Consider the following 24,147-nt stretch of genomic DNA (forward strand, 5'->3'; position numbering starts at 1 on the left):
GCAAACTGTACATCACATAACATTTGAATGCTCCCTCAGAGCCTTCAAAGAAACATTGGAAGACCTTCACAGTTAGTTTGCAGAAGTTTCTGGCTGGTTTACAGATGTGAACTTAGGGCTATTAACTCATTGTGAACCTGAGATTGTTGTGTGTGTGTGTGTGTGTGTGTGTGTGTGTGTGTGTGTGTGTGTGTAGAAACATGTACATTTATTGTCTGGAATTTTCTCCTCTCATCAAATGATAAATAAATAAATGTACTGAATTTCCCATTAGATGAAAAAAGTGATACCCATTGAAATGTCACTGGTGAGCTTATCTGGCTGGAAACCTGAGAACTTTGTATCATTACAAGGCACCAGTAAAAACAATGTGATTACATATTACAGTTGGTTATCAGTTGAGAAGATGATAACTTAATTTTACCCCTTTTATAAATGTAGCAAACTGATATTATTTCACATGAAATTTTTACTTACCTGTATGAACTTGGCAGCTGCAGCCATACACATGAACAAAAGGTGACAAAAATGGTAGCATTTGGAATTTGAGGTTCTTTGATTTGGCAAAAGAGACTGATCACTCAGCATTTGAGGTCAAGGGAGGTAGAAATACACACACACACACACACATACACACACACACACACACACACACACACACACACACACACACACACACACACACACTCATGTATACTGATACAAATGCTCTCAGTAGATCCCATCACAGAATATACTTCTCAGGGATGTGGGAACTGACTATCACTGTTGTTAATTGTATCATACAGGAATGGAGACTTGTTTACAGTGAACACTCTTTCCTACAGTTTTAAGAGGAATTTTTAAATTAATGTAGCTTTGAATTACAGGAGATTCCAAACTCTTGTCTTACATCCATGAGCAGATTGTCAGAAAAATTGTCAAGACATTAACATTATAAATACTGGTTGAAATGCTGAACTGTACATTTTGATCAGACTTCTTGACCAGCTTTCTTCATTGTTTTGATCACTATTTATTTATTTATTTATTTTGTACTATTTAGACATGAAGTAGCTTCACAGACAGAGTTTCAGTCTATGAGGGATCAACCATATTTAATTCTGTGGCTTGCACATAATTTTATTTTTCTGAGGAATGACTAATTTTTTCAAAAATAGAAGAGTTAAGCTATTTGCCTTGATTTAATTATGAACATGTTAAAACTGTCTCGGCTGTAGTAGATTGGGCCATTTGTTAATAGTCTTTGAAAGGTTCTAGTAAGTAATTTAGGTAGATCAGAAACAGAAGTGCAGCATCTAATGATCTCACTGAAGGAAGTCAGATTTCATTTTTCCTCTTCTATGAGCTTAGTTTCATATTTTTGCTGCTTTGTGGTAAAATATCCAATGAGACTTCAGCCATGCGATTGGTGTGTCACTAATACCACAGTGTCACAGTTTCCGAAGTAATAGACCTGTTTTTGTGGTCATTAGTCCAAAAGTAATTTGGTGCAGCTTTCCAGGTTAGTCTATCCTGTGAAAGCCTCTTCATCTCTCCATAACAGCTGAATTTGAACCTGCATTCTGTGATCAAGCCTTGGTCTCCCTCTACAATTTTATCACCCATTCTTCCCTCTTGTTGCCAAACTGGCAATCATTTGAAGCCTCAGAATATTTCCTATCAACCTATCGTTTCTTTTAGTGCCATACATCACCCCCCTCCCCAAATTTGGTTCAGTACCTCTTCATTAGTTATCTTATTGACACTTCTGAGCTTCAGCATTCTTCTGCAGCACCACATTTCAAAAGCTTGTATTCTATTCTTGTCTGAAGTGTTTAGCAAGTAAATTTCTCTTTCATACAAGGCTACACTCTGCACAAATACCTTCAGAAATAACTTCCAGTTCTTACATTTACATTCCATTTTAAGAAATTTCTCTTTTTCAGAAACACTTTTTTTGCTGTTGCCAGTCTACATTTTATATCCCATCCACTTTGGCCATCATCAGATATTTTGTAGTGCACCTAGCAAAAAGTGTCCTTCTTTTAATGTCTAATTTCCTAATCTAATTTTCTCTACATCTCCTGATTTCATTTAACTACATTCATTACCATCATATGTGTATAGTCCCTCTTTTCAGTCGCATACATTCTGTACAACTGATCTTCTAACTTCCTTGGCATCTCTGAAAGAAGTACAATACTATTGGCAAGCTTATTTAATGCTCTTTTTTAATTTCTCTGTGGTTTTATTTACTGCCACTCACTATTCAGATTGAATAATAAGGGCGTTAGGCTACAAACCTGTCTCACTCTCCACTTCAGTCCTGCTTCCCTTTCACATTCTTCAAAGACTGAGTAAACATTGGGGACAGAATCACATCCTTCATCTCTTATAACTACTGTCTGGTTTTGTAACAAGTTTTAAATTCTTGTATTTTTTCCCTTTTATCTTTAGAATTCTAAGAGTGCATTCCAGTCAACATTGCTGAAAGTTTCTCTGAATCAACAAATGTTATAAGTTTGCCTTTCTTCAGTCGCTTCCTAAGATAAGTTGTAGGGTTGGTATTGCCTCAAATGTTCCTAGATTTATTCAGCACCCAAACTAATCTTCCATGAGGTTGGCTTGTATCAATCTTCCATTCTCCTGTAAATAATTCGTATCAGTATTTTGCAACCATAACTTATTAAAACTTATTAAACTGATGCTTCAGTAATATTCATACCTGTCAATACCCACCTTCTTCAAAATTCCATTATTATGCTGTTCTTGAAGTCTGAGAGTATTTTGTCTGTCTCCTTTATCTTTGTGCTGATTTGTTCTCCCAAGATCTCAGTAATTGTGAAGGAAACTGATCTGCTCCAGGTGCCTTGTTTCAACTTAGGTCTTTCAGTGCAGTGTCAAATTCTTCTCTCAGTATAATACTTTCCATCTCATCTTCATCTAATTCCTCTTCCCTTTCCACAATATTATCTTAAAGTTCATTTCCTTTGTGCAGCCCTGCAGTGTATTAATTCTACCTTCCAGCCTTCTGTTCTTTCCTGTGTGAGGTACACAGCTACCTCACTTTTCTCCAAAGGTTTCTTTAATTTTTAATTTGGCAACATCTCTCTCTTCAACAGCTTTGAGTTTTTCCTCTAGCCATTCCTGTTTTCCATTTTCCACTTTATGTCAGTCTCATTTTTTAGCTATTTGTAGCCCTGCTTCATTTGCTGCATTTTTATATTTTCTTTTTTGCCAGTTATATTCAACATCCCATGTGTTTCCAATAATTTCTGCTGGACCTTATCCTTTTCCCTATTTGATCCTCTGCTCCCTTGACTATTTTGTGTCTCAAAGCTGCTTATTTATGTTCTATTGTATTCATTTCCATTGTTTCAATCATTTGTTGCCTAATGCTGCCTTTGCTGCTTAACAACCAGTGGTTCTTTCAATTTATAAGTTCTTACTTATCTATAATTTCTTCACTTTTAATCTGCTGTTCATCACCAATAAATTATGGTCAGAGTCCACATCTACACCTCAAAATATTTTGCAATTTAAAATCTGCTGTGCAAAGTTCTGTCCTACCATTATAATTTGTCTGAAACCTTGTGGTATCTCTAGGTCTGTTCCATCAGGCAACCTTCTCCCAAGATTCTTAAACCAAGTGGTAACAGTGATAAATTGTGCTTTGTGCAAGATTCTACCAGATAGCTTCCCCTTCCACTACTTTCTTGCAGTCAGTGTTCTAATATTTTACCTTCTCCTCTTTTGTCTGCTATCACATTGTTGCCCCACATCACAGTTAAATTTTCATCTTCATTAATTATCTGAATAATTTCTTTTATGCCACCATCACACCTTCTTTCAGTCTCCTCGTCATGTGTGGATCTAGTAGGGTGATAATGCTTTCTCTGTTCCATTCACAGTAGCTCACCTGAATTAGCTAATTTCATATAATACAGGGTGTACTCATGCTTTACCATTATTTCATTTTGTGTTAATAACCTTGTAATTACCTGATCAGATGTCCTGTTCTTTCTGTCACTGCACTTCACTAATTCTGACTTATCCAACTTCAGTTGCCCACTTCTTTTCTTAAATTCTCTAATCTGTCTGCCTAATTAAGGGCATAAAATCTTCAATTAATTTGTTCTGATAACAGCATCCTCTTGAGTAGTCCCAGTCTGGAGATTCAAATGGGGGGCTATTTTACCTCCAGAATATTTGACCCAATAAGGTGTCATCATTTTTAATCTATAGAGTAGACCTGCATATCCTTGGGGAATATAATGGCTGTAGTTTCCCCCTTACTTTCTGCTGTTCTTAGTACTTTCATTGTAAGGTCAATTTGGTTAATGTTATCAGGACAGATCATCAATCATTCTGAATGTTGATCCTTCAGCTACTGAAAAGATTGCTGCCCGTTTGCAGGAATGATATGCTAGTGAGATTTCTCCACTGATATCTCTCTCTCTCATGTAGTTGCACATACATCAGAGGTATCTTTATCACTGAGACACACAAGCCACCCCACTATGCCAAAGTCAATGGTTCAAGGACAATCAAAAACCACATTTAACTATGTCAAAAGTTTGGAGTGTAGTATGTTTTTCTATCCAGAGAAGTTATTGAGAGACTGCTGTGAGAACAGTGGCTGCTTTACATTGCAAGTTACATTCTCAAAAAATGTCAAGCAATTGGAAGTCACTTTACTAGGAAGTTTCTTGTCAGTTTTCAATTCATAAATGTGCACAATTTTAGTGTATTTTAGTTGTTCTAGATTTAAACATTGGGACATTTCCTGATAGTTAAGATCAGTCAAGACAGTTTAGATCAGTTTTAGCATTTAGGATAAAATGTGATTGTTTTAATGTGCATACCCTTTAATTTAAAAAATTACTGATTTTCTGTCACTTAATAATTTTTTCCATTGGTGTCTTGACTATGTTCTTGAAGTTTTGGCATCACTCAACCAAGTAAATCCAGTGAATTATAAAAATAATAAATTTAAGAAATGGGAAATGATGGTTGAAATGGGCAGAGGAGTAGGGTGGAAAGGTTGCAAACAGTGACTAGAGTACTTTTGGATAAACTTTTCCCATATAGGTGATTTGAATAAAGTTTACACTGTATAACAAGCTCATTTATTTGTAGTCCTCAAGTACTGACAATGGATGGAAAATTTCAAATGCAGATACTACAAATGGTTCCCTGAGCAGAGTCAGAGAACAGTGGGCAGCACATTCCTCATTTCCGCATATGATCTCATAAAATTCTAATTCTAATGGAAAAGTAGGATGAAATATTTGAAGCTAGTATTGAACAGCGCATTAAGAGATACTCTACGTTGAGTTTTTCTTAAGATCAGTCAGTAGTTCTAGAACTGGATTCTATGGTGTAGGATATCATCTTACAAACTTGGCACGTAGAAAGAATGTTGCAAAGAAGTAGTTATTGGTAGTAAATCACCTTCCACAATTTCTCTCAGGCTGAGTTTCCTTGATAATGGCAAACATGTTGAGAAATTTTCACTTCACTCTGTCACATATGAAATAGGAAAAATAGATATTTTCCATTATAAATTAAGAAGTGAACCATTATTCTGAAACCTTGGAAATTCCAGAATCCAATTTACATTTCACATTCCACATCACATTGTTTCTTTCTGAGGTGGTAATAGGTATGGTGACACACACTATGGTGTTTGGAAAAGTGTGGGTTAAATACTGTCAGAATAGAGATTAAAATCAAGTAAATTGGTATACTTGAAGGCTCAATCTCTGAGGTGTTGCCTACAAAAGGGAAAGATCCAGGTTTGAATTCCAGTCTAGTACACTTGTGTAACTCCGTAGGATTGTTTACTGTAGTACGTGTTCACCTAAATGCACATTAGATATTTTTCAGATTGCCAATAGGTACTACCAGATAGTTAAGGCCATCAGTTTGACACAGTAAAGAATCAGCTATTTCTTGAATATGATAGAAGGCTGTGCCATCTTGGCAACTGGTTACAAGTTAATTCTCTTTCCTGTGGACGTAGGCAGAATAAATAATCGAGATGAGTTAAATCTTATGACCATTCCATTAATCATGAAAATCTGACCAGATGTGCCAGATATCCATATTACTGCAATTACTGCAATCACATTAACATTCATACAGCTAGTGGAACGTCTTCTAGCAAATATGTCAATGCATGTTCAAGAAATTTAGAGAGTTGCTGACCATACAGCTGACTGTAAAGAAGGTCCAGTACCTTGATTATGGATGAAGCTACACCAAACATTTGTGTTCCAGAGATGCTGATTGTCTTGCTGGTATAACCTTATGAATTTTTACATTGTTATTGAGTTTGGAAGTGTGTTCAGTAGTCCAAAGAATGGAAGTCTAGAAGACCAAATTTTGATTTGTAAATCAGTTGGAGTAGATGATTCTTTTGTCAAAATCATTTCCCCTCTGATGAATTTGGCTTCGAAATCATCATGAAAAGTAATGCCTCCAAATTTTGTATGCAAAAAACCCTTAAAGTTACTTAAATAAAACAAACATTAACATTCTACATGTTTGTTCTTCATTTCTACATATTTGCAGCCCTCTGCAGCTAGAGGGCTCTGAATTGTAGTGTGTGACATGGAGGTGTGTAAAGTAACTACATTGGTGCATGAGAAACAGCATGCTGTTATTGATTTTCAAATTTGAAGAGTTGGACCACACATGGAGCATCCTCTCCTTCAGCATGACATTGCCAGATCACACATTAGTGCCACTATATCTGCAACGATCTGTTGCCTTGGGTTCACCGTCTTTGATCATCCTCTGTGCAGCCCTGACTTGGCCCAGTCTGATTTTTGACTGTTTTCAGAACTTAAAGAACACCTCTGAGGACTTCACTTTGATAGTGGTGAAGTGGTCCAAGCAAAGGTGATGCCATCAACAGTTTCAAACATTTACAATGACAGTATCAACAAACGGGTCTCTTGTTGTGAGAAATGTGTTCATTACCAGGGTGACTATGTTGAGAAATAAATATGTAGACATGAAGAACAAGCCTGTAGCCTGTTAAAGATTTTTATTTTATTTAAAAAAGCTTTAAGAGTTATAAAAAAATTCAGAGGCATTACTTTTCAGAATGCAATGGCAATTTTTGTGTGGAAAGATGTGGTTTGAGATTTATTGCAGCAAGAACCTCTGCATCCCTATCATCTCTAAAACATACTCTGAATCACTAGTTATGATCAGGAGTCAATTGTGTGCAGCCAGTATTGTGAATTTATGCCTCCAACCACCAATACCATGTTGCAACCACTTTAGGTAATCTAGGTATCTCTCTGCATAAACCTGCTTTGCTTCCTGGCAATTCTGGTCACATTGTCTGACTACTACAGGCATATCAAATGCCTATTACTGAGCAAATAACATAAACATAGTCAAGACAACCACATTAACTTTTTGACAATGTACTATCAAAATTCTGGTTGTTAGACATGAGTAAAGACACAAAAGTGAGAGTCTTTGAGTTACACTTCTAGTATGAACAGTTCCCACTTTCTTGTTAAGCTGGTGTAAGCTTTTGATGACACTGAACTGGCACAAAGCACCATAAACCTTTTTAGGCCAAAAATTCAATTTTGAGAGCTCTATTCGAAAGTCATAATTTTGTCATTTGAAATTCTAAAGTTGACTTCTTTTTTATTTTCCAGCAGCTTTAACGCAATTTGAGGTTCACCGTACAGTTTCCTCTTACAACTTTGTTGAAAAGCCATTTTGCTCTTGTGTACAATCTTCATTTTCAATTAAGCAATGCCCTTAAAATGTTGCACGTAAGTGTATGAATTGTAGCAAAGATTTTTACATCCACTGCACAAACAGAAGTGAAACTGTCATTTGAAGTGAAAACTGTCATTTGCTGCATATTTTTTGGGTAAAAACTTTATCGAACTGCCTTCTAAGCTAACATCTACAAGAATATTTTTTCTGAACGTGTTGTTTGTAAATGAAGTTCCATTTATGGACTTTCACATGTGATCAAAGGAATATGTTGATGCCGATGATTTAATGTTAACTTGTTACACTCAAGTAAATGTATCTTAAATTTGGGTAGTGGCTAGTGCCTACGGGTTTTTGTGATTACTTTTGGTATGTGTGGCAAATTATTGCAGTACTGAGAACTATCACTATAGAATGTAAATGGTGCCAATTTGAATTTAAATGTCTTTTGTCTTTGCTCTGACAGATTTGTAAGATCCATAAGTTCTTTAATTTGCAATCTGTAGAAATGAAGATATTTATTCAGAAATAAGTGTGTGTTGTCAGTGTCTGTTAATCACATTTTCCATGCACAATTTGTATTCAAGAAGTGAGTAAAAGTTAGTCTCTTTGCAGGGCTTCCCTGGAATGGTCCCCTATAAGCGACCAGCCGCAGATAAATCTGGAATGCCTGTATACCAGCCCAACACCACAACTTACCAGCAGCTGATGCAGTTGCAGCAGCCATTTGTCCCAGTGTCATGTGAGTACTCGAGTACCCCCACTGCCACTGTGACTAGTGCCTCCCTCAGCCCTACTGATTCACCTGGAACCAGCAGTGTGAATGTGGCTGAAGCTTCAAAGTCGGACGAACCAGAGAAGGTGCCCTCAGCAAGTAGCATTCCTGCCCCATCTCAGTCTTCTGATCCGGGGACAGCTGCAGCAGCAGCAGCAGCCGCGGCTGCTGCTGCCGCTGCTGCAAAGGAAGTAGCGCAACAGAACTATGCAAAAGCAGTGAAGATGGCTGCATCTGGAATAAACCCCATGATGGCACTCAATTATACTGGCGTTGCACTCAACAAACAGGCTGTAGCTGTAATGCCTCCCCCACCTCCACGATTTGCTCCTCCAACTCAGTCACCTGGAACAGTACCTGGGATTAGTCTTGGACACCCTATGGCTTATCCACAACCACAACCTGGACTGTTTACCTTTAACAGAGCCCCTAATCCATCTGCCCTTATGCCCCAGTACCAGTTTTTGAGGCCACAACTGATGCCTTCACCATACGCTGTTGTATCACAGCCTCCCACACCTGTGGTCAGTAATGGTATTTTCAGCCATATGATGGCTCATTATGGCACACTTACAACCCCATCAAACAATAATAATGTCATTACAAGTGTAGCACTTCAACCATACAAAAAGATGAAAACTACATAAATTTTTGTATACATTTGTGTATTATAAACATTTAAAATGTCTAGTCAAAATTCAGCTGAAATTATGAGGAATAAAGGTCACAGGGGAAAATGAAAAATTCTCCTGTCTTATGACAAAGTCATTCATTTGCCACTAATGGACCAAAAAGTGTGTGGCTAATATATGTTGGGGGAGGAATGCTGCCACATGAGGGCACCCAAGGGAGGCTCTCATTTATGGCTCGTAGTCACATTGACATTGTAACGAGCTGTGATAAATTAACTTTAGGTAGAACTAATTATGTATGACAGTGGTGCTGTATGAAAATAAACAGTTCTTCTGTCAGCATAGTTCCTTGTATCAGTTTTCTGTGCCGTTTCACTCAGACAGTGTAAAAGGCAGTTAAAGTTTTAACTATGTTTACTGTTTTGAATTTTAAGTGCCAGAGAGAACTGTATTCTGACAATGAAATTTCCCTGTCTCCCTGATTTGCATGCAGTGGGGCATAAAATAAACAAAACCAGTAGAAATTTAGCATGGTAGATATATGGACATTGTATACTTTTTAAAATCTGTTAGTTAGTGCCACAGTAGTTGTCTGTTATTAACCCAAGAAGACCCATTTCTTACTATCCAAAGCACTCGCATTTATCTGTACATATAAGCAACATTAAAGATATCAAGTTGTAAAAGAATAATAATATTCAGTCTCTTCTAAAGAATACAAACTCATCTGGTGGCTTTTTGGGTTATGCTGTTCCCTGTTCACTATGTGCCACATATTTATGGCTATGTATTCACTTATTTAATGTTGTAGTTTTATTATTGTATATCTGTTTGTTATTTTTAGTCAATCTTCTTATTATTGGAATCTTGTCCAGTACATAATCTGTTATGTAGAGAGCTTTTATATTTGTAGTTAATTCATAAAGGAACTGTATGCTTCCTCATATTTGTACAGCACCTTGACAAATAATTAATTGCTTAAAGGGGCATTCTTTCTTTAAAACATTTAAAGTAAAATGGTGCTGCTGTAATGAATTCATACAGTTCTACTTTTTAAGTGTTCCTATGTTAGCAAGTTAGTATAGTGTCTTAATGGTCATTGACCTATGTTTTTAATATTTTGGTATTAATGTTAAAATGAAATAATTTCTTTTAAAGTAGGATATAGAAAGATATATAAATAAAAATATATAATATTTAAAGAGAATTTTATTCTACTAATTATGAAAACATTTTGCATTTCTAAGATGTTGTTTTAAGCTATAACAAAAAATCTAATTTCTGTCCTTATTTCAAGTGCTATTAAAGTTTTGTGTAACCACTGAAGTGTCTGCCAGTTTATACTTATAATGTAATGTTGATCAGATGCTTGTGGAAGTGCTTACCCAACAGAGACAATTGTAGTGGGCATTGGGTCACACACTGCAGCATTATTATGCTCGCTTCATTTCGTGGCATACCGAAGAAAGTGCCTTCTGCTACTGTCCTGTACTGATTTTTAAGGATTTGGGTTTTTATTACAGTCTGCCTGACTTGTCACGCTTATTTGCCATTGCCATCACTGAGTTTTGACTGTATTCCATACAAATGTGTATTGTATTGTCTAATCCTGCTGATCTTTGTATGTAAAGAAACAAACACCAGCCAGTATTTGTAATAATAATGCTTGGAAATGCATGATTATTTGTTTTATTAATGCTTCTTTTCTCAGTCTTCTCATCCCCTCATATTCCTACATTTTAGTTTTACATGAAACAAAATAAATAAAGTATTTAATTACAGAACCATAAAATTAAATTTTTAGTTTTCCAGTGTTCCGTTCCTTTCTCTACATGTCTATAGAGCGGCACCATCAGGTAAGGCAGTTAGATTCCTTTTCTAATACTAACCTTCATTCCTGTTCCTCAAATGTTCAGAACTGCAGGAGTTAGCAATAGTAGAGAGTTCTGAAATTTATAGAGATGATTTGTTGCATATTACTCATTCTATACGATATAAATATATTTATAAGTCCAAGTTTTAATTTACTACCAGTCTTTGTCTCTAAGTCCTTATTTGCGTAGTGAATGCACTTGATGTCATATTTCACACTACCTGTAGCATTACAACTTCATATCAAACTGCTAAATGATTGTTGTTATCCTGTAGCTTTACATCTGTTGCATCTTTGTAAAACAATCTGCTTATTTCAAGGAGTAAGGGTGAATGAAATGCAGAACAGTGTGAGAAATGGGCTACTACCAGTATTCGCATAGTAACAGCTAATCTGTTAACAAAGTATCTGTCACATGTACAGCTGTCTACAACAAAAGAAACAAACTACAGTTCTAGAATGCTAGCACGGAAATCAACATTTATGTAATGGTTGCATGATTAAGTTATAATCACAGAGATGGTCATTTACTCTCATTGACTTTTTGGGTATAAATATTGCTTTTTTATATCTTCAGTGCACTGTCTGCTATGTACATTGTAAATGTGGAAAGCGTACTATCGGAAAAATGAATGCATTTGTGGCTTTTGCAAATTTGAGAAACACTTTTCATGCTTTCTCTTCAGTAAACACTGTTTTTCATGTGCTGAGAATACAATATGTCAGGAAAAAAAGCAATTTAATAGAGAAGAGTGTAAAATATTCAGAAACTTCTGAAAATTTATAATGCAGTTTTTTCTGAACATTACTCCCACAATCTCATTTCTACTTTTTTTTGTAAGTTAATAAATATATACCAAAAACTTGAACAGCAGCATACAATGAAATAAATTTATGTCCATATCTCTGGTCATGTATGTATTGACAGAGAGTTTCAGTGCTTGTTGTTTGACTTATATGTACATATATTTAAATATGAATATATAATCAAAATGGGTTATATGTATACATCTGTTATACCGCTCAAATGGTATTATTAACATTCTACACATTCATTTTATTAATTCATTCATGTCTCTTATTAACATCAATGCCAGTTTCCTTAAGGAAATGCTGAAACAACACAAGTCAGTTATTGAGGCTGGAGCATTTATACATTGTCTGCAAAACGGTCCCTCATTACTGTGTGTTTCTTAAAATAACAAATATATCTGAGTGAATTTTTATATAAATAACAGTTCTTCTATCATTACATTGCTGTTATTTCACTGCTTATGAATACATTCTGTACATGATAGCTGTTTGAGCAAACACTATTCTATAACTAGTATTGCCAAGGTAAATAGTTTTATAGACTGGAGCATGACTTGCAGTACCACGCAGTAGGTTTGTTTTTTGCTATTTTCTCTTCATGGCGTGTACTGTTCAGACCTTTGTTGTGTGTTTAGTTCGTAAGCGCATTGAAACATATTAACCATGTAGTACAGCTTGCTGTGGAGCACTGAATTGTAATTTCGTGTTTGATATTACTGTTGTAAAGATTTGTATTTGTTCTTTCATATGTATTTAACACTTTCCACTATCATTCAGATAATGAGATTTGTAAGTAATGTACCTCACAGTCATTTAAAGAAACATCACATTGTGTGTGTCCACAACACTCTTAATTGAACTGAATTGTCAACATTGAGTCAATAAAGACTGAATTTTAAGATGAAGTACTTCAGATATGATACTGTATCCTAATGATCCTGCCAATATATTCAATCCTTCTTGTTTATATATAATATATTTGTATTTAAATCATACATACATGTTACACAAGATTAACTATCCTATATCTAGAGCATTTTTTTTTCTATTAAAGTCACATTATATGCAAAAGATTCTGCAACAACCAGTTTTCCTTTTAAAGATCCTGAACTTCTTCAAACCAAACACTTTTTTCTGTTTAAGGAAAAGAGCATGACATAAAACAGTAGTAGCTTTATGTGACGTTGGGCAAAGAATAGTGTTTTTCACTTGGACTGAGCAGTAATTCTTATCTGTGATAAACCAGCTTTGAGAGAGATAATATGTTTACAGCTATAGCCAAATTAACACTAGTATTTGATATTAAGTTTTCTATCTTCTTAATATTTCGCATGCCTTATGTAATTTTTCTGCTATTTCTCTTTTTTTCATGCTTTCCTACACTTTGGCTGAATAACGATTCCCATCGCACGCCAACAATCGCTCTACTCCCACACCTCGGAACTGTTCCGTTTTCCTCGACATATCAAATTTTTAATATCCTCTCATTGTTACTGTGTGGCGGTTAACTGTCATTCCTTCAAAAATTACATAATAAAACAACTCTTTATTTCGTTATCTTGTGTTATGTGTGTGCGTATTGGTGGTTTAAACATTGGTGTGCCTTGATGGAATGCAACGGATTGTCGTGCCGCTGTGGATTATTGAAATACGTACACCATCTTCGGAATGTGCTGCTGCGGTGTGGGGAAACATAAAATGGTAATGAACGCTGATGCGCATCTGGCTGTGCTTTTCCCCTTGGCCTGCACTGCTGCCTTCTCACGTACGCCCGCCACATGCTTGTTACGCTGCATGTCGTTTGGTTCGGGCACCAAGCTCTAGCCACAGTGCCCGCAAATGCTCCTTTTGTGGTCTACACAGATGATCAAGGACAGGTAGTTGAGCTTTTATTTCATCGTATTTCATGTTACTGTTTTTTATCCAAATTCATATTGTTTTATATAGAGATCAAAAGACATAAAAAACAGATTTAATATTTACAGAAAAAAATCTGTCATTCCTTAGTTTAATGGTAGGACTTAACATGCGCTTTGAACAGTTTAAGAATCTCTGTTTTTGCACATTTATTAATTAGAAAATCTGAACAGCAAATTTCAGATTAAGCAGTGATGCATGTGATACTTCTTTGTAATTTGTCTGGTTTTGGCTTTATATTAACCCTCAAGGAAACTATGTTACTTGTTGAATGCTGAGAAGCAATAGTTATGGTGAGGTTTTCAGAAACAGAGTAGTATATAAATATATAGTAACGCATGTCCATATCTGCATTTTTAATTGTTACATGAATTTAAGAAATGCACGTTACATGTTTCTGTAGCTTGGTAATCATTCCTGTCAAATATAGCTGTGACTTGAATCACATGAAATATCATATATAATATAACAGAGTGAAGAAACATTTTTTATCATCTAATTTGTTATTGCTAAATGAGAGCATAATTTTTATTGGAGTCTTGTTACATTCTGTACTATAAATTTCCTGTTTCAGTTACTGGACACCCTCCCGGTGTGCCAAGATTTTAACCGACAACTGTGTAATCGGCCTGCCTGCAGATTTGTTCATCTTCAGGAAGGTACAAGCAGAATACTTCCATAAATTTTATGGTGCTTTTTCCTTGTTAAAGTAAAATTTCAGCTTGAAGCTAATTCAAGATGGAGTATCACATTGTCATTGTTTTTAATATGTCTATAATGATAGTTTAAACAAATTTATTTCATGATGACAAGTAAGCTGACTCACCACCACCACCACCACGACATTCCACCCCCCCCCCCCCCCTTTTTTTTCAATTTTCACTAACAATTGAACTTGGCTGATGCCTAGATGCTCAAGCACAAGAATTTCAAGTTGCTTGCATGGAACTGCAAGACTGTCCTGTTTCAGTTCACTCTGCAAGCATTGGTAAAAGAAGAGCTGATGCGGATTATCATTAATACCTTAACCTATCACAACTGAGTTAGTCATGACTGTACAGAGTATCTATGAACAGAAATACAGATAAGAACTCTATGACTGTGGTTTCAAGCTGGATCAATTGTAGTGAACTGATTCAATGATTAGGCACCACAATACTTTTTCCTTTTAAAAAATGCAAATTTTGCCCTTTTTAAATCCTTAGAACATGATGTATGTTGTAGGTCATGTTTCTTGAGGAATACCATTATAAGAATCTGTTGTTGTTGTGATGGTGGTCTTCAGTATGAAGACTGTTTGATGCATCTCTCCACACTAGTCTATCCTGTGCAAGCTTCTTCATCTCTGTGTGACTTCTGTAACCTACATGTATTTGAAACTGTTTATTGTAGTTAAGTCTTGGTCTCCCTCTGTGCTTTTTGCCTCCCAAGCTCTCTCCATTACCAAATTGGTGATTCCTTGATGTCTCAGAATGTGTCTTATCAAACCATTCCTTACAGTTTGATTCAGTACATCTTTGTTAGTTACCTAATCTACCCACATAATCTATGGATTGCTCCATTTCAAAAGCTCCTGTCCATTTCTGAATTGTTTATTCTCCACATTTCACTTCCATACAAAGCTGCCTCCAGACAAATTCCTTCAGACTCAAGTTACTGACACTTGAATTTCAATTTGATGTCAGTGAAGCCCCACACTCCAAAGAAAAGTGTAATCTCAAATATTTACTGTTCTCTTGTGTAATAAGAAGTCACAGGTTGCTGTTTCTTCTGTTTTGACAGATAGCACTGTTGTGTGGTCTGGTGTGTTGTTGACTCTATTGTTAGATTCAGAGAACAAATGATCTGAAGTAAGCAATGCATCACATGCCATACCATAAAGATATGAATATACAGGGTGATTATAATTAAAGTTCTAGTTTCAAAACACTGTCATAATGTAAATGGGTTTGGCTACAAATGACAGATGAATCACAATACAACAGCTATGATGTGAGTTGCACATTAAACAAACCATATTGTGTAATGTGCATGACTGCATAACTTGGGCATTCAACAGTTGCGGCACTGTTATTTACATAAGGCCATCCACCATGGCAAGGTTGTACCACATCGGATGGAAAAAATCAGTATTTGATTGTCCTTTTTAATTGTTGTGAGACTGGCACAAGACATGTTCAGTATGCTGCAGCAAGCTACATCAAGAAACAACTTACTCCGCAGCAGATCAGAGTGTCTTACAGGTCATGTTCAGATTGCATTGCTCAGTGCTTGCCTTCAATCAGCTGCATTTGTAATCAGAGCACTGAACACAACATCTTTCAGATAACCCCACAGCCAGAAGTCACATGAATTAGGATTGTGCGAGCTGGACATAAAAATGATCCTACCCATTACATCAACACTGGTGAAGGATTGTAATGACATTGATGTACAAAAGACTGTTATAGCATTAGCCAGTGTTGGTACAGGTAACAAGACCAGCAGGACCCATCTCTTTGAAGAAATACAGCCATTTGATAAATAATGCTATCAACCCACACCACACAGTTACCTTTGCAGATTGAAGCTGTAATTACTGATGTGTGAGCAGATTTTTCCTGGCCCGTATTCTACACTTCTTTGTATTTATAAGTCCTTAAAGATGGAAATGGGCTTTGTCCATCCACAGAACATTCCATGGTCATTCATTGTGCAGTTCCATTCAAGCAAGAAATTCCAGAGGAAACATTTGTCTTATTGGCGTGTGCCGGCCGGTGTGGCCGTGCCGTTCTAGGCGCTTCAGTCTGGAACCACGTGACCGCTACAGTCGCAGGTTCGAATCCTGCCTCGGGCATGGATGTGTGTGATATCCTTCGGTTAGTTAGGTTTAAGTAGTTCTAAGTTCTAGGGGACTGATGACCACAGATATTTAGTCCCGTAGTGCTCAGAGCCATTTTATTGGCATGTCAGCACGAAGAAACCTCTGAACATAAGTTATCTTCTACTGGTGTCAGATCAGTTGTTTTCCTCCCTTTCTCACGTTGCACTTCAAAAGAACCTGTCCAGGCCCTTGGCAGACATCAGACCAATGCCTTTTTTCATACCCTTGAGGGTCGGGCTCTCTGCAGAGCTACTGCTGCACAGTCACCATCATTGTAAAAAGGCTTTACAGCAGTGTGGATCTTCTATTGAGACAGTCATGCTGAGAATCACAGGCATGTGCTGAGGAACAGTCATGTATGACATATCTTTTATTTTGCATATTCTGCCACTTACAGTGCCATCCACTGGTAAAATTTTCCTTAAATTTTTTTTGCTTGCATAATGTTTCCCCCTCTGTCAGTACTATGATGTTCAAATTTGATGTCATTCTGAGCAGTGGTTCATTTTTTTATAGCACTTTGAAACTAGAACTTTAAGTATAATCACCCTCTATAGTATCTCACCAAGTGTGGCACGTCATTAGTGGGAGAACAGAAACAGGAATTGCAGATATCTGCATGAAATTATTATGTGTATAACTAAACATAGTCAGTGTTGTTATTTCTATCTGCATCAGGAAACAACAGAACCATTCAATAACTTCAATAATTTAATAATAATTATTATGTTATTTAGTTTCACCAGCTTTAATAATTCATTAATTGGTTGGGCTGTTTGAGCAAAAAATTAATTATGTTCTGAATGAAAATGATAAATGCTTTTGAGTCAGGTTTATGGATGTTGACAACACTTTTGTTAAAGAGTTTCTGCATGAAAACAGCTTATTTTTAATTCAGACTGGCTGACTGTGAGAGGAATATATATTGATAACTCTCATATTACAATGAGTGCAAAACATATTGAAATCTGAGGGCAGTCTTCCACAACTTCTATACATGAAAAATAACAATGGTTCCAGATAGTCTTCCTAAAGAGGAGGAATTAAACTGCTGTAGAAAAATTTAGAGCTCTTTTTAATCTTGAGCCCATGGTACGAAGATATGTCACTATTGTACAATAGCATGGGACACAGTGTTTAGCAAATATCTGTATTTTTTCATAAGTGTAATGACACATTTAAAATGTAGAAAATATTGGGTTATAAACCCATAATATTAAGGCATGACCTAAGAGAACCATGTAGTAGATATATGCAGGTTATAGATTGTAACTCACATCAGAATAGCAGTCACTTATTGACTGATCTGTCTTTATAAAAGCCGTACATGTGTGAAGCAAATACAGTAAAAAGATGGAATGTTTGTTTTAGTATTTCGTCTGCAAAAAGAATTTTGATTGCAGTATTTTTTACTGTCAGTGATAGATAATCTAGAAAGAAAGGAGAGTCTGGAACCACAAAGATTACTTTATTTGTCCATAGTAGACTGACATCTGTAGAGTTGGCAGCAAACAAAGTAGAAGCAGTGTCAAAAATATAATGAGGATTGGAGTGATGAATACAGTTAAATGTGCTCCAAAAGTTTATAAACCCAGCTTCACTGCAAATTTGTAACGGTGAATTCCAGATGTGCCCCAGACTGAATCTAGGATTGACAAGGTGATGACACAAGGCAAATAAGAATATAATAAAGAACTAGATGACACTTATTTTCCAATAATGACAAATTCCATTGACATCAAGTTGATGCATAACGCATGTCTTATCCTGAGAATCCACCCACAGATACTTAAAAGTTTCTAAAAAAAATAAGTTAAGACTGTATCTCTCTGCAGTTCAGAATTGTGTTACATTTATAGTAGATTCATAATGTATCATACTACATTAGCAATGTAAATATTATGTACCTCTGTTATGTACAAGTGACTTAGACTTACTAATTTAAAAGGATGTGGGGAGCCCCACTTGCAGCATTGATTGTAGTGTCTGGAAAATATTTCTCCAAAGATTTCAGTTGGAGTATATATATATTTATTGATTGACTGATTATCTCCCATATTGTGTGTAATAAATTCCATTAAGTTTAATCTTCTCGGGCCTCCACCCTGGTGATAGAATTTCAATGCAGCCACCTGGCTGGAAGCTCGAGAAAATTTCATCAGCAGTATGTGCCAGGAAAGTCTACATTCACACGTTTAATCTGGATTTTTAATTGATTTAGCTTTAATTTGTTAATGTGTCTATTTACTCTTCACTGTTCAAATAAACAGCCATCTGTGTTATTGTATGTAGATAACCTAAGCCAGGATCCTTCATGATCAGATGTACCTAGCAGTTGAAGTAAATTTCATTCAGTTAAATTTAAAATTACAAATTATGTTGTGTTAGTTTTATTTATTTTTAATCCTTTGTACCTAATTAGTGATGAACTTGCTTGAATGTAGGATAAGTGAATAAAGAAATACATTTCACAGAGATTATTACAATGTAAACTGAAATATACCAAATAAAATGTAAAACATGGTCCAGTCATAACAGTTCAGTGAAATATTTTTGCAAATGAACCTGATTAATTAATATTTACAGAATCTGCAAAACATTGACTAATCAATGTTTACAGATATTTACTGATAGCTAAAGGATTCTGATAACCAATCAACTACATATGTATTAAAATGTAGAATGTTACAAGCACAAATATTACTTAACCCACTTTTATCACAAAACAAAGTTCCTGAGAATTAAGTTACTACAAGTGGAACAGAACTGCAGATTATAACCAATTAAAGAAATTGTTAGTGATGACATAAATAATCATCTACAGCATAGAATAATTTTTCTGTTAGGCTCTTTTTAAGTTGCTGTTTAAATTTTGAAGGTTCACTGGCAGCAAGTTTGCTTTAAGGAGAGAGAGCGTTGAACACTTTTGTACTTGTGTAATTCACTTCTTTTTTAAAATACTAAGGATTTATAGTACATAATGTAAGGCCAAGTTTTTTCCTTGTATTGTGGTTGCAACATGAGTTGTGTGATATGTATGGGAACTAAGTCTTTAAAATAAAACACATAATTAAGTGTATATGTTGAAATATTGCTGTCAGAATTCCTAATTTTTTAAAGAGGAATGCCTAGGACGAATCCCTATACATCAATGAAGCTATAGAGTCAGTCTCATATACTTGTCATTTATACTGTAAAATTTTAGTGACCTTAATGTGTCAGGTAAATAGCTCTCTGCAGTTTTTATTCTCAAGGAGAGATAGAAAGCTACTATTTTAGCCTTGGAAACAGTATAGTCACAGCTGCAGAATTTATTTCCATACAGAGCCAATATACATCTATAGTTTCATAGCTTAGTTTCTGGCTTCCAATGTTTTTTTTTACCAAAGATCCGTTACAATTTAAATGTTCCAGCCAGTACTGGAGTTCTAGGAGCTTATTTGTTATTGACTGTATATTAATAGTAATATGTAATTAATAGTAATATATATGTTGTCTGTGCCTGTTCTAATTACTGTTTTTGTGTTAAATGTGAACTAACCACATAGTGAGCAGGTTCCTTTTGACAGCTTTTGTGGTTGGACTGTTCCTTATATTTCATGCTACAACCAAGCAAACTTTTTGTTCCCCAGCGTTCTTTTTACGCAGTTATATACATCTTACCCATAAGATAGATGTGAAGCAGTGACTTCCAAGATCTTTGTACTGATTACTTAGATTTTTAAACCTCATACTTTTTATGTACCAGGTATTTTTCAGAGGTCATTAATAAATTTTATTATTTCATCATTGCCCCAGAACCAAATAGGGAAGTCATGTCACTTAAGTACATCAAGAATAATTAGATATTTATGGTACAAGTTGTGGAAAGCCTTTGTAAAATGCCCTGCTGCCAATTTCCTATACATTTCAGTAAAATTACGTGGCACTGCCAATAAGGATCACAGTCTTTTTAACTCAATCCCCGAGACTACTGTACAATATTATTCACAACACAATCCAGAGCATCAGGACGAATCAAATACTGATCAAAATTTTTATGTAATAACTCCAAGACTCCTTTTCCATGGCTGTCAGCACATATGAGTATTTTGTTATTTTCTGACAGTTCTTTCTGCAGCTTTTTTCTGGATTTACTTTTCTTTTCGCATTCCCTCTGAGATCAGTAGGAGGTTGTACTACATATTCAGATTCCTCATTTTATGCTGTTTCCTGAAACTTTTTAAGTAGACTTTTGAGGGTAGGATATCTATCTTCAAGCATCTGTCATTTCAAGTCTGTATCTCCATGATGCACTTTTGTGGCTCACATAAACCTGTGATTGTATGTGAAGCCCTCTTTTGTACACATTAAACACCCCCTGGTAGTCCTATTTGGTATAGGCCCCACCCACTTGATCTGTTTTCTAGGATAAGTCATATGAATGTTTTGTAATCAGTCTCCTTTGTAGACTGATTCCTACCACTGAATCAAAGCCTGCCACTACATTTACTTATGAATGAGCTTATGTGGTCATTCTATTTCATATTCATACACACTGTTACACTTGGGTAATAATTGTCTGATTTCAGTTTTGATCCATTGATACTGTAGTCACATGATGCCCCCCTCCCCCCTCTTCTCTAATAAAGTGTATAGTATACATTTATTAACATCAAAAGCGAGTTGCCCACTTTAGCACCACTTTAAAATTCCTGCAAGATATGACTGAACATTTGTGTAGTTCTTTCAGATAGTACTTCATTAATAGATAACCACATTTGTCTGCAAAAGCTGAGGTTACTAACAATGTTGCCTCCCAGATCATTAATGTACAACAGGAACAGAAATCTACATACATTCTCCATATGTCATTGCATGGTGCATGGCAGAGGGTATCTTGTACCACTACTAGTCAAATCATTTCGTTTACTGTTCCACTAGCAAATAGAGTAATGGAAAAATGAGTGTCTATATGCCTCCATAAAAGTCCTACTCCCTCTTATCTTACTTTCGTGGTCCTTACATGAAATGTACATCAGCGGCACCATGAAAATAACATTGCCTTATCATCAGGGTCTCCCACTTGTATTGACGAAGCATCTCTGTAATACTTGCCTGTTGATCAGACCTACTGGAAACAAATCTCTGAATTGTTTCAACGTCTTCTTTTAATCCAACCTCGTGGGGAACCCAAACACTCCAGCAGTACTCAATAATGGGTCACATTAGTGTTCTGTACATGGTCTTCTTCACAGATGAACCACACTTTCCTAAAATTTTCCCAATAAACTGAAGTTGACCATTCACCTTCCCTCTTACTGTTCTTACATGTTCGTTCCATTTCATATCACGTTACAGCATTGTGCCTAGATATTTAGTCAATGTGATTGTCGAGCAGTGCATCACTAATGCTGTATTAGAACATTATGGGACCATTTTACTACTTATCTGCATTAACTAACATATTTCTGCATTTAGAGCAAGCTGTTATTCATCACATCAACAGGAAATTTTGTCTAAGTCTTCTTCTATCCTCCTGCAGTCACTCAGTGACATCTTCCCATACACCACGGCATCATCAGCAAACAATCACAGATGGCTGCTCTCTCTGTCTGTCATATCATTTATGTATACAGAGAATAGGAGCTGTCCTATCACACTTCCGTGGGGCATTCCTGATGATACCCTTGTCTCTGATGAACACTCACTGTTGAGGAAAAGATACTGGGTTCTATTGCTTAGGAAGTCTTCAAGCCACTCACATATCTGGGAACCTAGTCTCTATGCTTGTATCTTCTTTAACAGTGTGCAGTGGGGTACTATGTCAGATGCATTGGTCATAACACACTTCCCCTGTGAATGCCTGACTTTACTTCTGGCAATGATTCTCTATCCAAGCTAACAAGCTACTTCCGTTCTACCAATAAATCCTCAATCCAGTCACAAATTTTGTTTGATATCCCATATGATCTTACTTTCATTAATAAGCATTAGTGTTGTACTGAATCAAATGCTTTTTGGATGTTAAGAAGTATTGCATCTACGTGGCTGCTTTGATCATGGCTTCTAAGCTGTCATGTTAGAATATGGGGAACCTGAAATAACAACACAACTCCTCTCACTGAGCCAAAGAAAGTCTGCTGAAACTGGCAAGATACAATTAACTAAAAACAAGTATGTAGTGTACAGCATAAGAAATTAGAAGAAATTGGTGACTGTATTTCAATATGTTCACTTTACTCTGAAAAGATTAAATTAAAAATGAACAGAACAGTTTTTGGTTTACTACTTATTTGTCTCAGTGTTGAACATATTGCTCCTAGGAAAAGGGGACAGAAAAAAGAAAGGTCTACCTATCAGAAGCAGTCATTTGTATGTGTCTGGTATGTTTGGAATGTTTTTGAATGATAAAGGGACTAAATTTTGTGATTAAAAAAAAAGTATCTCATGACAGTTGTGCAGCAGAAATTGATTTAAAAAGCCTGAGAAGACAACAGCTGTATCTAATTTACAGAATATTATGGAAATGAAAAGTGGTATGCCAACTTTGAATGGTGGCACTTGAGCGAGAATGTTGATAGTAGCCTATCATTTTTCCCTTTTGATTGGCTACAAAAAGGTAGCTAGTGATAAGCTTGAGAATACACCATACAAGAGAAAAACACAATGCTTGTTTCAAATGAAGATAGTAATAAAATGGTGATGGAACCAATGGGGCGCTAGCATCCGGATACAACAGTGACCATATGTGTGTGAGTTGTGCTTGTGTGTGTTCAACTTCTGATGAAGGACTTAGTCCGAAATCTGATTTTCTCTAGCATTCTTTTTCATTGTGCCTGTCTGCGAGTTGGTGCTTCTTCTATATGGTGCATAGCAAACTATACTTCTCCCATTATTGGAAGAGGAATGAGGTAGACTTAAGACGACATTAATAAATGCAATGGAAGTAGTATGTGGGAGGACAAATAACAAAAAGTGATGGAAGGAACCACAATGACAGAATGAAGAAGTCAAAGACATAGTGCAGAAGTAAAAGTAGATCATGATTCTAGAATAGGGCAACAGACAAGAGAAAAGTACCAGATAAGAAAGAAAGAGGCAAAAATAGTGATGAAAGAGGAGAGATGAAGTTGGATGGAAGAGTTGACTAGAATGATGGAGGAGGATATTGGTGGTATGGTCATTGACTAGTAATCAAAAAATTCTCAGTCCTGGGTTCAAACCTCGCCACTGCTTAAACCTTGAGTGAAAATCATCAACAATGACAGCCAAAGACTTCAGGCATAATAAGTCACCCTTCATCTGCCAATGGCTTTGTCAAGCCAGGGTTCTCTCTTGCCTTGGGGTTAAGAAACAGCCCCTAAAAGGCAGAAGAATCAGCAATTATCAACAGTGAGGATGCAGAAGGCGATGGAAACCACTGAATTAAAGACACATAATGTGTATCCACATGACATTGTGGCCCATAATTGAGAAAGTGTCATCGTGATCTCTCAGTTAGCAAAAGATTCTGGACTATCCGGGCAAGTCCCCCATTCAGATCTCCAGCAGGGGACTA

At 36.0% G+C, this 24,147-nt stretch overlaps 1 protein-coding gene across 11 annotated transcripts in view; it reads left to right on the forward strand.

Annotated features, from left to right (window-relative positions):
- Positions 1–24,147, forward strand: part of LOC126236759 (protein muscleblind-like) — a 611,863-nt gene that overhangs the window by 566,898 nt on the left and 20,818 nt on the right. For 10 of the 11 annotated variants that reach the window (XM_049946307.1, XM_049946304.1, XM_049946302.1 and 7 more), the window contains one exon: positions 8,350–12,732. In XM_049946307.1, the coding sequence (XP_049802264.1) occupies positions 8,350–9,156 (807 nt within the window). In that variant the 3' untranslated portion in view covers positions 9,157–12,732. Of the gene's footprint in view, positions 1–8,349; positions 12,733–13,645; positions 13,705–14,318; positions 14,404–24,147 lie in introns of those variants that run through there. The other variant, XM_049946309.1, reaches the window with a different exon arrangement.

This window comes from Schistocerca nitens, chromosome 2 (genome assembly GCF_023898315.1).
Source record: "Schistocerca nitens isolate TAMUIC-IGC-003100 chromosome 2, iqSchNite1.1, whole genome shotgun sequence".
In the NCBI taxonomy this organism is placed as follows: domain Eukaryota; kingdom Metazoa; phylum Arthropoda; class Insecta; order Orthoptera; family Acrididae; genus Schistocerca; species Schistocerca nitens.